Consider the following 19,864-nt stretch of genomic DNA (forward strand, 5'->3'; position numbering starts at 1 on the left):
CAAGAATGTGTAACAGAAAAGCAGAGCCTACCATCAATCAGAACAAGTCGATATGAAAACACTTATGTGCTTATATGCCTGCATCTGTAAACCCCCCACATCATTACCTCAAATAAAACTTTCTGTAAGAAGTTAAGCAGGCTAAATATTTGCTTATGCTGCCACGTATTATGCCACAGCTGCAACTGTAACACTGAAGGCAGTCTATGCAGTGTAGCCATGTGCTAGTTTCATACCAGGAAGACACACAACCATCTGAAGAAAGTTCTTTAAAATTTGTCCACAGAGAAGCTCATTAACCTGATGCACCTAAATCCACCAAAAACACAGAAGCTCAGGACACAGCAGTTCCACTTTGAAAATTAACAGACATTTTGTATGAAGAATATTTAGTTGGTAATGCAAGTCTGCAAAAATCAACATGTCCTTCATGCACGATGATCAGGTTGGGGTGTATTGTTGGTCACAACAGAGGAAAAGGAAACCACCCATTTACAGCAGTACAACTTGAAAAAACATTTGTTTTAAAATATAAGTAGGGAAACCAAATGCTTCTGTCTGCCTCTTTCTATTGGGTTTATCTGATTAAGCAGCTAAGCACCACTACTGAGAACTAAGCAATGCCCATCTCTCTTTTAAAAAGAGAGATAGGGGATCATCAGCAAGCAAAGGAATCACCAGCAAAGCCCAACAGCTGGTTATCTACCAGCTGTTGTGACCAGAATCTACCTAAGCCCAGGACTGGTCCCCTTCCTCTGCCCTTGCACCATGGCTACATTTAGTGTCCCTGAGTAATCTGTATTTCATTCAGGGCTAACATTCCTGGAGGCAGTTAATTTCTGAAGAGGATGGAGTGAAGGCACAGACCTATTTTCACCTCCTATTATGCAGTCAGCAGGGACCTCACAGGCAGGAAAAGCAATAGAAGCCATGTATATCTCTGGTGACACAGCTGCCATGCTGATATTAACCCACCACCTAAAAAACATTAGCAACTAACAGTTGGAGTCTTCTCCACTCACACTAAATTGCCAGACAGTATTTGGGCAAAATCCAACCCATTACAAACAGAAACTAGAGGCTGGCAGCCCACTCATGCCTCAAACAGCTAAAGCCTTTCACTCAGCAATCTCCACTTAACAGGTGTATCTGGATTTCTTCACAGATCCACCTGTCTTTTTGGCCACGGAGTAAACTTAAAATCTGTCTAGCTGCAGGACAAAAATGTTTTATTTTTCATAGCAAAATTCACAATAATTTGGCTTTTGAAATCTTCACCCAAAGAAACCTGTTGGTCTGCAGCAAAGCACTGCATCCCACCTGGTGTTTAGATGCAAGCTCATGTGCTGGTGTTATTTGTGTTCCAGTAAGCAGGCAAGCAGGAGACTTAACCTAAAAAACTAAAAGTAACACATGAGTAAGGAGAGAGCTATCCACATCAGCACAGCCCTTTCACTCTGGTACTCCCTGCTCTGGGTGAGTTTGCATGCATGCATGTGTGCTTTCAGGCAATCAACTCTATCACAGCTCAGCATATCAAATTCTAGCAGACTTATCAAAGGCCCTCATTAATCCTGCTGTATTAATGAGAAATCTCAAGCCAAGCACTGAAAGTCACCTTTAGGAACCGGGACTTTAAAGCAAGCAATTTAAAAAAACATTTATTTTCCTATTTTGAAAGCTTTGTGGTGCAGAACCACGCATTGCAAGGCTTTCCTGATTTACAGGCAAGCAGTAATTGCATTGCAATTTCTAAAGGTTAAGTCAGGAAAAAGAGAAGGTCACAGACAGCACCTCTGCTGAGAGTCGTGCGGGGCTGGGATACGTAAATACAACTGTGATCCTTCCTAAGTTAAAAAGTTTTGGGCTCTCGATACAAAGCTCTTGGTTTCAAGCTCCTTAGACACCATTAGAAGTACTGCCAAAGCTGCATAATAAAGGGAAAAAAAGCCCTGTTTGTGAATAAAGGGGCAGTTTCCTACCCCCACCACTTGTGCTTCCCCCACTTAGGCCTTCTGTGACACCGCTGGCAGAGATATCCTCTGGAAGAAACAAGGGTACTTTCCTGACTACTTAAGGCAAACAAAGAAGCCAGGACACTTCTCACAAATGCATGATATCCAACAAAACGCCAACTCGTGTCACTGCACCCAGTCAGCCTATATGCTTAGCTTATTTCAATGAGATCTTACTGTTCACTCCTTGTCCCCACAACACTGTTAAGTTGCTCCATAGACTTTAACTCTTTTAAGTCTCCTTAGACATACTTCAATGGCCAGGTACAAAATATGTAAGTTTGCACACAACACCCACTAAAGCACTTCTAAAATACGTGACTCGTAAGAATGCCACAGTAATCCTAAGCCACCTAACTTCAGCCTATTTAAATACAAAATTCAAGAGTGACAAAGTATACTTTTTCTTATTTTGACATAAAAAGATTCTTCCACCTACTAGATAACAGACATCGTTTAGCTCGTTAAACCTCCAGCAGACCCAACGGCTGTTGTTCCTTCATAGTTTGTTTGGTCATCTCCATACCAAACACAATTACCATAAATAAAAATTCAATTTCCTACATCTTGGAAAAGTACAACTCTGGCTCTGAACACTCATACTCAAGGCTCTAATTTTCAAAAAGTTCTGGTTTTAAAGTATAATAAATGCTGGAAATAATACTTCCTCTTTACATGAGGTTTCCATCCCAGCTAACATTTTACACCACTACTTCTTTATCCCCAAGTGGGTTGATTGATCGTGATTCTGCTCCAAATCATGCATCTTCACCAGCTTCACTATTTAAGTTCCAGTTCAAAATTTCCACTTTTAGTAACAGAAACCAGAAGAAAATTTTATTACTTTTTCAGATGAAGCAGCCAGGTACCAGAATATAACGAAAGTCAGGGAGACCTTCCAGTACCTGAAGGAGGCCTAGAGGAAACCTGGGAAGGGACTTCTTCCAAGGGCTTGTACTGATAGGACAAGGGGTAACGAAGAGGGGAGATGTAGGTTAGATATTAGGGAGAAATTCTTCAGTGTGAGGGTGGTGAGACACTGGAACAGGTTGCCCAGAGAAGCTGTGGTTGCCTCATCCCTGGAGCTGAAGTTCAAGGCCAGGCTGGATGGGGTTCTGAGCAACCTAGTCATCCCTGCCCATGCAGGGGAGTTGGACCTAGTTGATCTTTTAAGGTGCCTTCCAACCCAAACCATTCTATGATTCTTGCCAACTTGAGTGGGTGGAGGATGGGCTATCAGATTTTTTTTTTTTTTTTAACTTACTTCTCAATAATTTCCCTTAGGTACTCTAGTATGTCTTCTTCATTTAAGTGCTTGGATTTGGCCTAACATTTCAAATCACTGGTTGAGCTTCAGTTTATTTCATTCACTTGGAAATATGTAGTGCCAAAATTGAGGGATTTCCAAAGTCTCCTCCCCTGAAAGTCAAATACTTCTCCCTACAAACTCTTTACCAGGCACATCTCAAAATACTTAAAAGCAAATAAGGAGTATATAGAAAGCAGTCAGGATCTGCATGCAGCAGACCAGCAACAGGAAAGGATGTGGTTAAAAAAATGTACAAGTTCTATTAACGATGCAGTTCAACGTTAAGGTATTTTCAGTACTTGCTGGTTTACCCTATTTGTAAGTTTTCTCAAGACATATCCTTACAGTGCTGCCCAAAATATATCACTGAAGTTTTCTTTTTTGCTCCGCAAAATATCCAACTTCACATGAGAACACCGATAACTTCATCTGAAAAGTTCCCAGCAAAGCTTCATATGATAAAGTGCTTTCACTTCCCTAGCTGCATTGCCACGTATCTTCCTCTAAAGTATAGATGAGCAACTAAGAAAAAGTTAGTTCGGAAAAAAAGAAAGAACAAAAACTCAACCAAAAAAAGAAAAAAACACAGACGCCGCAAAACAAACCAAACAAAACCGACCAGAAAAACGTTACAGCAGATTTTCAAGAGCTGGAGGAGTCTGTTGGGGTGCCCCCCCCTTGTTATTTTCAAGCAGCAACCGAAGGGAAAAGCGCCCAGCCGCTCCTTCGCCCTTCCCGCCGCTCCGCGGCCGCGCGTCCCGAGCCGGGCTCCCTCGGCGGGGCAGGACCCGCGGCCGCCCCCGGGCCCGCCCGCGCCGCTCCGCACGGGGCTCCCACCCCCCCCCCCGCCCTCGGGAGCCCACTCACATTTGCAGCATGATTTTGTTCAGCACGACGCCATCCACCAGCTCCATATAGATGCCGAGATGATCCTCGTCCCCGCTCCCCAGGGCCCCGAAGGTTTTCACCTGCCGGAGGAAGGAGAGCGGGGTTGGGGGGATGGCGGGAGGACCCCGCCGCCCCCCGCTGGGCCGGGGCCGCCCCGCCGGCAGCCTCCCCGCTCCCCCCTGCGCTCACCCAGGTCACCAAGGGGCTCTGCAGGAAGAGCTCCAGGAGCTCGGAGACGGTCACGTCCATGTCGCCGGGGCCCGGCTGGCGGCGGCAGGAGGCTGCGGGAGCGGGGCCGGCTCACTGGGGAGACAAAGGCGCGGAGCCCATGGCCCGCCGCCCCGCTGCCCGCCGGGCGCTGCCTACAGGGGAAACAATGCACGGCTCATCGCTCCCCCCCCGCGCCGGGGGCAGACGCGGGGCCGCTCGCCGCCGCCGTCCCTCCTCCCGGCAGCAACAGGCCGGTCTTCCCCGGCCGGCAGGAACGAGCCGCGCTCGCCGAGCGGGGCGAGGGACGAGCAGCCAGCCGCGGCCAAGTCCCCCCAAAGGCCGGGAGCAACGCGAAGCTCCTGCGGGGCAGGTCCGGGGGCGCCTCAGCCCCGCTCCGGCCGCCGCGGCGCTACCTGCAGCGGGCGCGCCCTGCCCCGGCGATCGCAGCCCAGCCGCGGCAGAGCCTGACGGGCACGGCCCGCCGCCAATGAGAGGCGCGGACAGGGTGGGCGCCAGCCAATGGGCGGCGGCCGCGGGCGAGGGGGCGGGCCGCGGTGCGGGGCCCGGGCGAGCTGCCCCGGTTGCCGTGGCGAGCGCTGGTGCTCTCGGGCTCGCCCGCCCCGTGCGCTCCCGGGAGCGGCCTCGGCCCAAAGTCTGCGAGAAGGTGCCGGCTGCCTCTGCCCGCCCTCTGCGGCCGGGCCCGGCGCTGCGCGGCGCCGCGGGGGCGGGAGACGAGGTGGGGGCTGCCCCCCGTTCCTCCGTGAGAACCGAGCTGATGCGGGACCCCGCGGAGAGCTCGGCCCGCGACTTGGCGGGCGCTGGGGCTGTGCCGCGGGTCCCAGAGCTGCGCCCCCGCCAGCGCCCGCCGCTGGGAGCTGCGCCCGCCGCTGCGGGGGAACGCGCGGGTGCGGAGGGGCAGCGCGCAGCTCTGAAGCTTCTGGTTTAGAAGCCTGGGAGCACCCCTGAGGTACTTCAGCAGGCAAAACCAGCTTTGGTAGAGGTGCTTCAAACCGCGCAGCGCAACCCCCTTATTGCCACACAAAAACCTATGAAAGAGAACCTCGAGAAAAACGAGAGGCACGACCTGTTGTGTGCACGGGTGAGATAAAACGCGTTAGGGCGCGAATGGCGCTTCGCACCGCTGCTTCCCGAGCGCGCACCGGCCGGGCAGCCTGGGTCGTGCTGCGGGGAAATGCGGTGGCAGCTCCTTGCGGAGGGACGGCGTGTGCTCGGGGCTGGGACAGCTCCAAGGACAAGGGGAGCGTGGTTTGTCAGGAGCACAGACCGCAACCCCTGAGCAGTCTTGTGGCCAAGAATGGGGATTCTATTCCTGCGGGGGCATAATTTGTTGAATATTTAGTTTAAAAATAATAAATTTTTAAAAAAATATGCCCGGTAATCTGCATGATTACTGCTTTATCTATCACAGTGTCGTATTTTTGAGGAAATATAAACTAGGCATAAAGTTGAACCATGCAGAGTGTTGCACAGCGAGGTCGGGTTTTGCTAGGATTGCGTTTCATAGTGCACGCTTGTTTTCACAGATACAGTCTTATCTCCGGCATTTATCGGTCTTTGCATCAGTCTTTTCTTAATGCATTTTACTGTTTCTTCTTTGATCACGCTGAACTCGCAAAGTGTATTTTGGATCTTGCACAATCAAGCAAACTGTATCTGCAATTCAGTGTGTTATTAACCACTTCATCTTCCACCCATGCCTTTGGAAGGGAGCTGTGTGTGTGCGAGCTCGTGTCTGGGCTGAGGGAGGGGCATCTGCTGCTTGGCCTGAGGGACCCGCGCAGTTTGCAAACAATTACTAAGCGATAGACACTGGTGCTCATTGCAGCGGCGTGCTCGTCGCACTAAAGATCAGTTCTAATTATTTGCTTGATGAGGATGCTGATTTTAGGCAGCCCTGTACGTGTGGGGGCCCTGCACTTTTTGGTAGCATCCGTCACCGATACATGAATCGGGTCAGACTGCGTTTGCCTCTGGCAGATTTAGCAGCGCAGAAGGGGAGCCCTGGCGCCGGGTGAGAGGGCTGCGCTGATCCCGGGTGCTTCTCCCTCCCTCCCTCGCCCGCCCGGCGAGGCTCGGTCCCCGAGGGAAGGTCCCCGCCTGCCCCTCGCACCGAAAGGCCACGCAGGGACCTTCTGGCAGCTGCACCAGCCCCTCAGGAAAAGCCTCTGGGCTCTCAGGAGCAGCCCAAGCCTCGGGCTTCGGATTTGCGTTTGGATGGATCCCATTACTACACCGGAATGGCCCGAAATTAGCTGGTGAGCATGCTCTTTAAAGTATGGGATTTATTTTTGATCCTCAGACCTGTAGACCGGGAAGCGTAACTCCCGGCTGCTGGAAGGCCCGGCCCGTGGGAACCGCCGCCTGTTTACTGCTCCCAGTTTCTTGAGAGGGGGCGCCAGGACGGTACAAATAGATAAATTAACCCTTTGTTGTGTGAATCATGTAGCCCAAGCCTTACTGAGCATGAAAATGAGTAAAGTTTGCCAAGAAACTAGTTGCTGTAGTTGGAAGGAGAAAGAGGCATGCTTGTGAGCCTCACAGCTCCTGCTCAGGTGTGCAGAGAAAAAGAATGGGTACTAATTCCTCAACGATTTTTTCTCTACTGCTGTACTTTTAACTTCTTGAAGCCTTATGATCTCCTGTTTTGTGAACAGATTTCATTAAATAAAATTTTGAAGCTGTTACCGCAGTACTTAACAACAGAGCATGGGTGTGTTAATCAATAGAGAGAGAAGAACTTAATATTTTAAAAACGCACCGTCCCCTTCAGAGAAGACAGAACACAAATTTGAGAAATGCTTTCCTACTTCCCATACCTGGGATGCGGCTCCTTTGAAGGAAAATGCCTCCACCAGCTCCTGCCATGAAGCACCAGATGCACGGCCCCAGCTGGGTGGTGCCAGCAGTGAGATCATGGAAAGGAAGGGCGCATCATGGAGCACAATTACAGAACCCAAACTTCTTATGCCGAACATCTTCCCGGGGATGCTGTTGGGTGCCAGATGCCCGCAGGTTACCCCACGACACGCGGCCTCCGGCAGCAGCGCGGCGGGCGCTGGGGACGCGGCAGCCGCCGGAGCGGGGCTCGGGCGCCCTCTGCCGGTGGCGGCCGGTGCCTGCGGCGCGTTCCGGCCCGGCGCGGGAGCGGGGACTGCCGGCCCTGCCCCCCGGGACTGCCGGCCCTGCCCCCCGGGACTGCCGGCCCTCCCGCCTCTGGTGCTGAAAGCGAAGCGACACTGGGAAACAACTCTTTCTTGTTTGGAAAAACGGTGCCACCGCTGCCGCGTGGGAAATACCGTTGAACTCCTTCCCCACGAGTGACAAGGGGAAAGCGAAGGGCTGCCAGGGTCTACAGCCCATGCCTGAGGAGCGAAGAGCTGAAGGGCTGGGGGAGACACCTTGAGAAACGCTGAGCTGCGAGCGGAGTCCCCGAGGCTCGGGCTGGAGCCGCAGCCTCCGAGCTGGCCCCGCAGCAGCGCTGCGTCTGGGCAAAGCCCCGCCGAGCTGGCGAGGAGCAAGACCAGGCTTGCCCTGCAGTCCCGCAGGGTTCCCTCCTGGGTAACACAACGCAGGACTCGGGGCAGCCAGCCTGCCTTCGGCAAAGCGGCAGATCCTGGCTATTAGACCCCCAGACTGTGTGTATCGGGTTTTTTCTCCTCTGCAATTCTGTGTCACAGCTGCCAGCCCCAGCTCGGTGTGTACCTCTGCCTCTGTTCTCTCCTAGCTGTGACCTAGCATTGATAGTATGAGCACTTATTTACCCACCAAAGACGTAGTTTGTAAAACCTTACCTATACACTACAGGTCAAGTTCTCACTTCTGGTGGTTCCTGAAGTTGCTGCCTTCCCTCAGCAGACAAAATAAAAGATGCCTGTGAATATATCCACGGAAGTTCAGATATGGATGTGTACATGCAATCGAATTTGGAAATCGTGCTTCTTACAGTAGTGATGAAAAATTATAGTATTTAATTTTAATGTTATTTGCAACAACTTTCTTTGCATACCATTTGCACTTGGTCAGCTTCCAACTAGCACCATAATTATCAAAGAAGCAAGAAGCACCAGAACAACAATTTAAAATAAATACAAAGATGCAAGCAACTTAAGATAACAGATATATCTCCCTTATCATCATGTGTTTTCTAAAGCACTCTTCACAGCCACAAAGCACTCGATTCTCAGCAACACAGACCACTGAAGGAAATTTCTAAGCTCAAGCATTTCCAGATGCTCCTCTAGGCTGATTGTAAATGGCATGATTCACGTCCCCAAGACTGTCCCCTAGCAACGACTACAACCATCAACAAAGCTCCACCATTCATCTGCTGTCTGAAGTGTAAGTTGCGGAGGGATGGGAATAACACGATTTATGAGGATACAAGAGTTAAATTCAGAATAATTAGGAAAGTGCTTTTTCTCCTCCTGCACTTGGAGCTGTCATTAAGCAGCTTCCTTGTAAATATGACTCTACTGTTCATCAACCAGCTTCTCAGCTATGAAGCAAGTTTCCTTTAAATGGACTCTGGAGGTGTAAACAATGGGTGCCAGGAAAAAAAAAAGTGGACAGAAGATATCTTTGCCCTTTGCAATGTCTGATTCTGAAACAGTGTTTCAAATATTGTTCATTTGATTTGGACAAAGGTGGTAAAGAAACTGCTAGAGAAATTTGAATCAAAATAAAAATAAATAAAATTGTATGTGCTACCAAAAAGACAAACAAAAGCCCCAAAGTATTTGCTTATGTGCCTCAGATCAATCTGAATGGGAGGGGGATGCTGGTGATTTACAGTCTCTGTGGCTCAGAGAGAAACTCCTAGAAAACCAAGCATTAACCTTTGATACAGGGGATGTTCATTCAATGCTGAAATTTAAGACAGCAGCATAGGCCCCTAACAAGACTAACTTAATACAGAATCCCAAATACAAGGAGAGAGAGTTTGGGCAGAATATCTCATAAACATCTGAGTCCACAGAAGATAAATACAGAGTCAATCACATGAGGCAAACAGTAAAGCTAATACTGAGCAAAAGATACGGGGAGAAGATAAAGAAGCAGCACTAGTTTATAGTGCTCTGCATGAACTTGAAAGCAAGGGCAAAGTACTTGCATGGCAGGCAAATGCAAGAACGATGGCTTAACCTCCTTGACTTGAACCCTTCAGAGAAGCAACAAGTGCTGCAGTAGCAAAGGAGTGCTCATGAGACTGAAAGAACAGAGAACAAATTAAGTTAGACTCATAAAGAGGTGCTAGAAACAAAAGCTGGTTGAGGTGATCGAAAGTGGTGAGCTCAGGCACTGGAGTGTGGGAACTACAAGTCTAACAAATCAGAAAAGACATCATTTGAAGCAGCAGCAGTGAGCAGGTGTTCTGTAGCTCTTAAAGGCATGATAGAGCCTGGTCTGTTGAGAAGGTGAAGAGGCAAATAGTAGTGTGAAGGCTCAGGGATGTTAGTTTCCTGCTCTTCGACAGTAGGTAAAAGAGGAGCTGCACCAGCAGCAGCATTAACTGGGAACCATGAGATAAGCAGAAGAACCAGTAGGACCACAGTAGGGACTGTTACTAGCTTCTTTAAAGAAAAAAAGAGAGCTATGGAAGAACTCAAATATATTAAATGAAACATCTTTTAACTGTTAGATTCAATATAAATTTAGTATTAATTTCTATCAATCATCACTAGCAAATATCCTTATAAAAACAGAAAGAGATTTTGAAGATCTAACACTTTAGGGATTTGTTCATTTTTCAGACTGTTGCTTCAGTGCTTTACAAGAGTGTATCAGAATCTACACTGGTGACATTGGGGGCTAGGTAAAAATAACAGGCAAGTACAACTGAAGATTTTATAAGTGGCTTTCGAAGGTGCTTAGGCTGGCTAGAGCTGAAGAAGGGTGTAAATCACGTGCAAGGAAAACATTCCAAAGAGAAGCTAACAAAGCCTTGGCAGGGAGGCAGATAGGTAGGACCGTCACCTCTAATACCAACCAAGAGGACTGCCATTTGTTGAACACTGAATAATGTGGGGAATGGAGAAACCTGTGTCCAGGCTACCTGCTCAAACAGCACCCTGAGTTCACGTCTGTGTGTGACTCAGACTGATGCAGAAATAATTCTAAGGATCTGAGGAACTAATGAAATGAAAGACTTTAGTTTTGAGGCATTGTAGCAGAAGGCAGAAAACTCATGTTGTCCAGTGATAACCGCCAAAGAAGGCTTAAATGTAGCTGTTTTGCAAGAACATGGTAAAAACTGGTGATAAAAGGTTTATGTCTCATGCACTGACTTAATATTCTGAAACACAGAAGGTGGCTTTGATTCTAACTGAATTATGTAAAAGTCTAATTTTATTTAGAGGTCAACGTGAACAAAAACTGACTTTAAATCACATGGGCTTGAATTACAGATGCAGATTGCATGATAACACCTGTGTTTCACAGATACCATTGTGACTGTAATCTCACTGTATGAGCGTGAGGATACAGTTGTACTGTCTCTGTCCCCACCAGAGGGTGGGAGGTTGTACTGAACTTAGCACGCTAACAGCATCAGCCTCCTACCTGAACACCACAGCTGCCAAAATGCAACTCAACATCAGCAGGTTTAAAATAAACCTTACTGAGGTAAGCACACTTTCACAATCCAGTTTCCAAGATTTCAGCCAATAAAGTGTCCATCTGAAACATAAGAGAAAGGACTAGCTTTGTCTGAAAACTCAAAAGCATAAGGGCTCTGGTATGCACATACTTCCAGGAGCAATGCTAGTGAACAGTGATACACGTGACTACTGAATTCTTCTGAACACATTTAGGTGGGCAGCTCACATAGCCTATCTTTATGCATGTAATTTCAAGTTGCTTACAACTGGCGTATCAAAATCAACATTACTTAGCCCAAATAATTCCCAGGCTGTATTACAGATGCATATTTTGTGAGCAACATTCCACCCTGTATCTAAAACACACAGTTGTTCACGCAGAGCCATTCCAGAGCTCCAAGACAGACACCCTACATCTCTGGGAGATACAGCAGGGCTCAGCGAGGCCATGGGCATAGGCCTGGAATCACTGCACACCAAGAGCTATTTCAATCATTTGCCAATAGCATTCCACTTGATTAAAATAAATAATTATCCACTGGCTTATTGTTTTTACATTGTTCATAAATAGAATTGACATACAGAAGACTGCATTCCCCCCTTGCCTTTTTTACATTGCCTTCTTTTCCAGCAGTCCATTTCATTTTAGCCTTAAAGAGTTTTATTAATTTCAACTTATGTAAAAAATCCCACAGGACGTATGTGGTCCAACTATGATGGCAACTTGAGCAATATTAAATTGTGACACAAGCTCACCAGATAGCCAGCCACCTGTGACAATACACCAAGTTATGGCTCCCTTGCACGAGTAATGAATTTTAAACTGTGGCTATGGTTTAAAGCAGGCATTACAAATCCTTCCACAGGCTTTGCTGTATCTGCAGCATGCCCACCTGCCTTGCCTCCTTTTTGGACTGAACAATAAGCTATCTATACCTTCATTTCTTCTGACTCCAAAAAGAGAAAGCAGTGGGAACAGGTGGAGAACATGTACATGGACAACTTACCTTAAAGAACTTCAGTTGTTGGCAACTTCTTTGAATGCTTGCCCAGTTTTACACTTCCACTGCGAGAGAGCTCAAGCAGCAACCCATCCAGTCTGCTCGCACAACTTACCTGGAATGCATCTTGATATCCTCAAGGCAGGGCAACTGCAGTACTAGAACAGACTGCACTGCTCCAGGGTGACCTGGCAGCTGTAAAATGGTTGACCAAGGAGGCTGAACTTCTGTGCCCACCCCTACAAGTGCTAGGAAACGTAACTTAGCAAGGCAATTGATATGACTTGTGCTGGGCTGAAAGGTAGCCAATTCCCTAATGGAGCTGCAGCAACACTATGAAAACAGACTCTATCAGTTATCTCACTAGTTTCTGAACTTTGCAGATGTAAAAACACAGTCAAAACTGATTGAATAGTTACATCTTTGGTACATTACAAGAATTGGGCCTACATGACTTCTCATCTGGATGGGCTATGAAAGTAGACAAACAGTTTGATCTTGTTTGCCAAACAGGTGTATTACAGACAGGTACATTTTTAGAAGCAACTTACTGTTAGACACACCAGCTTTCAGATCCTTCTACCCTTGTGACGCAGGAGATCTGTTTTTCAGCCATGTGCACTTTATCTGAAAACAGTCACCCTCTGTGTACAGTGGAAGAAAACCTGGGGGTATTTCAGATTACCTGGAATTACTTTCATTAGTGTAAGGGTGTGCTTCCTTGGAGGACCAGGTACTCTGTCTACTTTCGTCTGGTGTCCCCAGTGAACCTAAGCGAAGATCTGGGAAGTGTACATCTGTTTCTATGTGATACATTAATGTGCTATATAACAACTCCTGGAACATTGCTGCTTTGAATGTCCAAAAGGAAAATCAACTTTTAAAAGTATATGTAAGATCTTGTTTGCAAAGGAACTGACTGAACTCCCCTGTGCAGGAAGCACTGCTATGCAAAGACATCTTCTGTTAAGGGAGTAAGGAAGCAGGATATAACATTTAGTTTCACATTAGTAGCTAATATTTAGATTTTTGGAAAAAGGGGAAAGAATGTAGTCATTGAGTGAGACCCACAATTTAATTGCTGTTTTTCAATCAAGTATTAGAATAAATTTCAAAAGATGGTATCCTTGTAAAAAGTTTATTCTACAACCATCTTTAACTCACTAAAACTGGTATTCCAAAGGGAATCAGAGGTTTTAAAAAAATACCACTTATATAGTTTTCCTTCAGCTTTAATTATTTCTTTTTTATTTTTGTAAGTTAAATGAGTCAAAATACTGGTATTCCTAAGTCATCCATCTTGCATGTTGATGAGTTAGTCTACCATCATTGTTCTCAGTTACGAAATGTCAAAGTCTCTTTGGAATACTAATTCCATATTTATAGGTTTCAATTTTTTTATTCCATCCTATTTCCCTGAATTTTTCTCAAGACAGTTGCTGATGTAAAATTTAATATAAAATAGTCACAAAATAGTATTGCTTTTATGCACATTGTGGTAAGATTATTTTTTTTTCCAATAAAAACTATACCATCTTCCATAAAATCCTAAACATATTAAGAACTGTGATGCAGAACAAAATTACACAGGGTGAAACAGGTACCAGCACAACAGTGAGATTATATTACATCAAAAAATTTTAATGGTCCCAAATATATACTCAACAACTAAGCATACACTCAGGGGGGCAAAAAAAAAAAAAATTATGACACGAAAGTGACCACATCTAGAATTCCACTCAATCTTTAATCAAGAAGGGACAAACAAATCCCCCACCTCCAAAAAAAAATTTGCAGTTTAAAGGGCAAAGGGAACAGATTAAAAAAAAAAAAAAAAGGAAACTTTATATTCAGCCCTCCCCCATAGAGGTTTTTAAAACCTGTTGTAGCTTGACTAAAATGTTCAGAATGTACGATTTCAAAGGCAGGTCTCTTTTATACAAAGAAACTGCTGGCATTCTTAACTAGTGAAGAATTATGGCAAAACCTGCCTTTTCTTCAGAAGTCTCATACATGGTCCAAGAAAGCATATTCTGATTGTAGCAACTGACCAGCCAATCCAGAGTTCCACTAACAAAACTCCTGCCCTGTTGGCTTTTTTGTTTGCCTTTTTTTTTAATTTTTGTTTTCCATTTCCTTCCCTGAGAAAAGGGCAATGTGTGGTCCAAGCTGGAGAGCTAAAAGGCGTCTTTCCCCTAACTGAAATAGTTCCCCTTCTTCTGTTCCTTTGAATTGGCACTTGATTGGCAGAAATCCATTTGTACAGGTTGATCTGTGTCACACACAGTAATTCACAAAAGATTGCTGCTTTGCTGTGGGTTTTGTTTTTGGAAAAAATAACCTTCCCCCAACTGATAACGTTCTTCAGCAGTTGCCATTATGATGACTCAAGCTTTGCTTTCTTTGACAAAGGTAAAGTTTCCTCTTTATCTTCATCTTCATCATCCTCTTCATCATCATCAGGATAATCTACAAGACCAACGAGGCCTCCCTACAAAGAGAAACACAATTACTATGATTCAGAAAATGTTTTCACACGGATGCTTCACATTTATATTGGAAGATGATCTTTGCACAGAATATTGCCATACACGCACTGATTCATGAAGTTTTGCATTAAATGGAGTGCAACAAAAATAAGTCTGTCAGTATTAATGCAAATGACATTGTCTCAAAAATGTTTTAATTGGCTAGGAAAAACCCCATTTTGGATTTATCAACTGGATAGAAATATTTCCAGTTGAAATTTAAGAAACCCCAAAACTCTACTTAATTTTGCTAACTGTTACTGCAGCCTCTGTAAAGCACAGCTAACTGCAGCAACAAACAATCTGGAAGCACTTCAGAAGCCAATATAGAATATCCTTAAATTTGAACTTCTGAATGAGAATACCTTCAGAAAACAGTTGTGTCTTCACAAAAGCTATTTTAAACATATAGTAAATTCAAGAATGTTTTGTATCATACAGTTGAATGAGGTGTACAGGTTACAAAATTTAAAGAACTTGGCAGCTGTAAATGAAAGCATACCTAGTAATATTAAAAACTCCACTGTATTGCAAATAACCAAACATTTTAAGATAAGGCAGCTCTGCACCCATGAAGAAGCAGCATGAACCTCCAAAGCTTCTTCTAACAATGGTGTTGCAATTTCTGAAGCTTAGGTAGCATTTGACTACAATGGTAGTTACTGCCACTTTACTCAAAGATCATATTACTTATTAATATATCTAATGACAACCATCCAAACCAGAAAATTTAGCCAATTGTACAACAAAATACAACCCCATTAAAAGATTACACATAGACCGTACAGTCACATACAACATAACACTAAGTACACTATGCATAAAATAACAGAACCACATAATTAATGAAGAACCCAACTTCAACACTGTTTCTAGTCTGCAGCTGGGCCAGTTATTCTGAACAATATTAAAAAAGGTAACAGCAGAAATTCCCAATGGGGGTGGTGAGACCTCACAGAGTCTGGGAAGATTTGACAATGTTTCTAATGCACTTCTGTATTTCTACCTTCCAAATATCCCTGTGCAATTTAGCAACAGCAAAGTGTTGTCTGTATTTCACAGTAAAGATTGCGTAAAGAGCAGCAAGTTGTGTGATTCATACTTTAAGAGTACGAGCATTAAAAGAGCTTTTATTTCTTTTTATGTACGTGCCAGATCTTAAGAATGTAACAGGCCAGAGAAAAGTAAATGCAAAGCAGATAGTCCATTGCTGCTTAACATGTCAGAATTCACACAAACTTGAGAAAGATGCTAAAGCAAATTCCTAGTGAAACAATGAAGTCAACTTATGTCCATTCAAAATTACCTTAGTTGTAATAGCTGCCATCTGAGATGTGCTTTTAGAAACTGATCCTGGAGACCCAGGGGACCCTGGGGATCCAGGAGACCCTGGAGACCCAGGCAGATTACTTGCAGAGGACTGGCTGGTAAGGTTAGATTTTGTACCACTGGAGAAGGAAAGCTTGAAACTGGGGCTTTGACGCCCTGAAAGGTTAGTTTTCAGAAGAACTTCTTTTTCTTCACTCTCTTTTACTGGAGAGAAAAAAATAAACACAAAAATTTCTGAAGAAATATTATTGCAGAAAACATTTCATTACAAATCACTTTACTGTGTGGGAAAAGGCTTAATACTTTATGTATAACTAGGTAAAGTGAGTCATTACAGACTTCTTTTTCCATACTAATACAACACCTACTAGCTGTTGTCATTGGCCAGGAAAGAACATTTCTCTTCTACCAATAATATCAGTTTAAGATTTACATAAAGATTTTTGAATTATAAACCTGAATAAAACACATGAAAACTTGACTATCAACTAAGATTGTCATTCAAATGCTTTAAGAAATCAACAGTAAAATTTTGTATCATTCTGCTTTCAAAGACAATAAAACTTGTTTTGAAGGGGTGGTCCACCAACTTGGGAGTCACAATTTCAAAATTCAAGAACTTCAAAACAAATACATGCAAATCCTTCATTGCAGCAGGGCTAAAGAATACAAGTTAGGACTTCTTCATAAGTCACATGGCATTCTTCTTATCATCACTTACATTTTTTCCTTTCCATGAATTTACTGATAGGGTCCATAATATCTTCATCATTTTTAGTTTTGTCAGAAGGGGGCACCACTGCCTCTCCATCTTCCATATCATCTTCATCAGTATTAAACCACATTTCCTCCTCATCCTCCAGGGTTCTCGCATCCCTTCTGTACCTGTGGTTTCTCAGAATGGAGCGCATGCTGCAGAACAGTTAAGGTTTAAAACTTTTGATTCAAAAACCAACTCATTAATAGTAAAACTTCCCAACATTTGCAGTGACAGCTTACAAGTACTGCAGAGCAATAAAAACACCAGCAAATCTTTCTATAATGTGAATCTCTGTATTTTCAATGCAAATACGATTAAAAACTTCTCTTTGTAAAGAATCAAAGTACAAGTCTGCTAATACCACATTCACACTATCCATCAAAAATTCTGTAAAAAATGAACAAACTTACAAAGCCTACATACAATATTATTAAAAGTTTTTAATAAATGTCATGAGTGTTGCATTCAGGCTTAGTTTAGCAGTTGGCACTGGTAAAAAAAAAAGTTGTAAAACAAAGAGTTTAGAACCTATAGACTTTTTTCCTGAGAATACTTTACAACTCATCAGTATCTGGGGTTCAGTGAGTTAAAGAAAAAAACCGACCCCAATATCTAACTTAAATATTATTCCAGTTTAGAGTAGACACAATAAAAAGACAGCTTTCTGCCACATGCACCTGTTACAATTTTTGGTCAATATCAGTATTTTCCATTCTTCAGGGCCTTGAATACAAAGTGCTACTTCTCCCTCCCCGTTTGAACTACTGTTAGTGCCAGCTCCACCCTTCCTTTCCCTTTTTCTCACAAAAGCAGTATCATGGCCTAGGAGGAGAGGCAAAGTGATGTGCACCCTGAAGAACAGAGGCAGGAATAAAAGAGAGGTTGAAAACACTTCATTGCTAGATGTCAGTTTTAATAGTCAATTTCCAATAAAAGCACGAAACCCTTGACAAAGTTATCTGTAGCACTTATTTAAAATTTACTGGCCACAAATTAAATCTGCAATTTAATGTTTTTCATAAAGCTATTGTTACTGGAATAAAAATATTACTAATACAGTCTGAGCTTAGTCTATTTAGAGATCTAGTTAGAGTGTAGGCTTGAATTTCTCAGCTGTTAACAGTGATAACCTTGCCTGACAAGCCAAAAAAAATAACATCTCACCTGTAGAAACATTAGTACTCAAAGCTGCAAATCCTGCACATACTCTTTAAAGTGCTTCAACTTTTAAAAACAAATCTACGTCTATACTCTCATTTTAGTTGTACAAGTTTCAAATTTAAATACTGGTTAAGAAATCTTGTGGCAGGAAATAAAATATCTTAGAAGTCTGAAGTTTCAACATGTCCTAGTATGACTAATTAGGAGTAATAATTTTTGATATGTTTTTCAAACTAATTTGAGACAACAGAACAAGAACAGACCTTGCTGACAATTCTTAAGAGTAACTCATCTACTGACACAAGCAGTTCATTTTGTTTGAATGATACACATAAAATAGTACCGTTTGCCCCAAAATAATAATAATAAAAAAAGTAGTAAAACATCCTATTTTTATACACCCTAATCTTTTAACTTTGGGTAACTGTGTACTAAAGAACGGAACTTTTCCTCTAGCAACCAGGAATGATTCAAATGTTACATCAGATTGTTAGATTTGTTGATAGAGTAAAAAGCAGTTACAAAAGAGGATCCCCTGAAAATTTCTTTATAAATTCTACTTCTCATTTTGGTAGAGCTTATTTACATTTCTAATCCTACAACAAACTAAAATAAAAGGAAATCTGATGTGAATTTTTGAATAAAAATCCACAGAATTATAACTTACAACTGAATAATCTTTCAAATAAAACAGTGGTAATCTGCTATTTAAGCAAATAAACCTCAGATATTGATAGACTTCCAGCTTCATTACAATAGTGTTACACAAGTTTAGGATATGACAACTTAGCATTTTATTGGGGTCCAGCAGCTAATATGTTAGGTGAAAGTTTGAAGCAACACATCCGGAAATGACACTATCACCTATATCCAACAATGCCAGAGATGCAAGCAGCAGTCTAAATGATTTCTATTTCCCAATATCAGAAACAACCCACCAATATTTCTAGAACAGAATTAAAGCACTGATATACTAATAAGAGCATTTAGTGCATTTTACCTGTCAAGTTTTGGATTATCTTGTCTTTCCCTTTGTTGCTCAAATCGTAGTTTCAGTCCTTTGAATGTCTGCACATAATCTACATCTTCCAGTGCTTTCCAGTAATTCTCAATTACATGAGTTGTTAATGATTTTATATCTTCCTACAAGAACAAACATAAAGTGACTTATTTTAATTCAAATGAATTTATTTAACACCATATAAAAAGTAACTGAAATGAGATACTATTTTTAAGCATTCCACAGGAAGTTTATTATTAATTAGCATAAGCAAAAAAGAGTATTATGCATACACTCTCAGTTAAAAATCTAGAGCTTCAAATATTTGATGAGCAAAGTTGGCAAAATAGCAGCAATTTTCTAGAAATAACTCCTTCAAAACACAGGAATAGAACCTAAAATCCTCACAGAAAATTATACCAAAACCAAGTCTAAACATCTTCCCACCGTTAACTTATTTTTATATTGACAAACTGACTGATACTTGTTGTAATCAGTAAATCAAAAAATACATTTATGAGATATACAGTTAGCATTCATATTGTTTCTTTCCTTGCTGCAAACAAATTACTCTTGTAAAAACAATTATTCAGAGCATTTTTTTAGGATGAGAACAAGGAACATATTTTTCATCAGAAACTAACATCAGCGTTTTCCCTTTGTGGCCATATAGTGCCAGTCAAGGTAATTTACAAAAACCTCCCAGCTGTTCTGCTATTTCAGTTTAGTGTTGTGGCTGCTCAAAGCCACCCTAGACAGCTGAGACTAGCACAGGTCTGCACACTGCAGCAGAAATAACTGCTCCTGAGCACTGTTTGGCTTTCTTAGCACTGCACAGCCCCTGGAATACACTGCAGAATAAACACCTGATTTACCATCCACTATGAATGAGCAAAAAAACATAAATCTTAATATACTGGTTATTTCCTCTTTTGGTATATGCTCAAAGGTCACATCTTACAAATGGAAATACATCAGTAATAACAAAAGCACAATTTTTTAAATTTATCTCTTTAAAAAGAAACCTGAATGAAATAAAATTGACC

At 43.1% G+C, this 19,864-nt stretch overlaps 2 protein-coding genes across 4 annotated transcripts in view; both read right to left on the minus strand.

Annotated features, from left to right (window-relative positions):
* Nucleotides 1-4,848, minus strand: part of CCDC88C (coiled-coil domain containing 88C) — a 97,291-nt gene extending 92,443 nt beyond the window's left edge. The window contains exons 1-2 of the mRNA XM_051620970.1: nt 4,402-4,848; nt 4,192-4,292 (exon numbers count right to left, since the gene is read on the minus strand). Coding sequence (XP_051476930.1) covers nt 4,192-4,292; nt 4,402-4,461 — 161 coding nt within the window. The 5' untranslated portion in view covers nt 4,462-4,848. The remainder of the gene's footprint in view (nt 1-4,191; nt 4,293-4,401) is intronic.
* Nucleotides 4,849-13,660: 8,812 nt separating this feature from the next.
* Nucleotides 13,661-19,864, minus strand: part of PPP4R3A (protein phosphatase 4 regulatory subunit 3A) — a 44,546-nt gene continuing 38,342 nt past the window's right edge. For all 3 annotated transcript variants that reach the window (XM_051621119.1, XM_051621120.1, XM_051621121.1), the window contains 4 exons: nt 18,819-18,961; nt 16,619-16,809; nt 15,875-16,101; nt 13,661-14,531 (listed from right to left, as the gene is read on the minus strand). In XM_051621119.1, coding sequence (XP_051477079.1) covers nt 14,418-14,531; nt 15,875-16,101; nt 16,619-16,809; nt 18,819-18,961 — 675 coding nt within the window. In that variant the 3' untranslated portion in view covers nt 13,661-14,417. The remainder of the gene's footprint in view (nt 14,532-15,874; nt 16,102-16,618; nt 16,810-18,818; nt 18,962-19,864) is intronic.

The sequence above is a fragment of the Apus apus genome, chromosome 5 (genome assembly GCF_020740795.1).
Source record: "Apus apus isolate bApuApu2 chromosome 5, bApuApu2.pri.cur, whole genome shotgun sequence".
Classification (NCBI taxonomy): Eukaryota; Metazoa; Chordata; class Aves; order Apodiformes; family Apodidae; genus Apus; species Apus apus.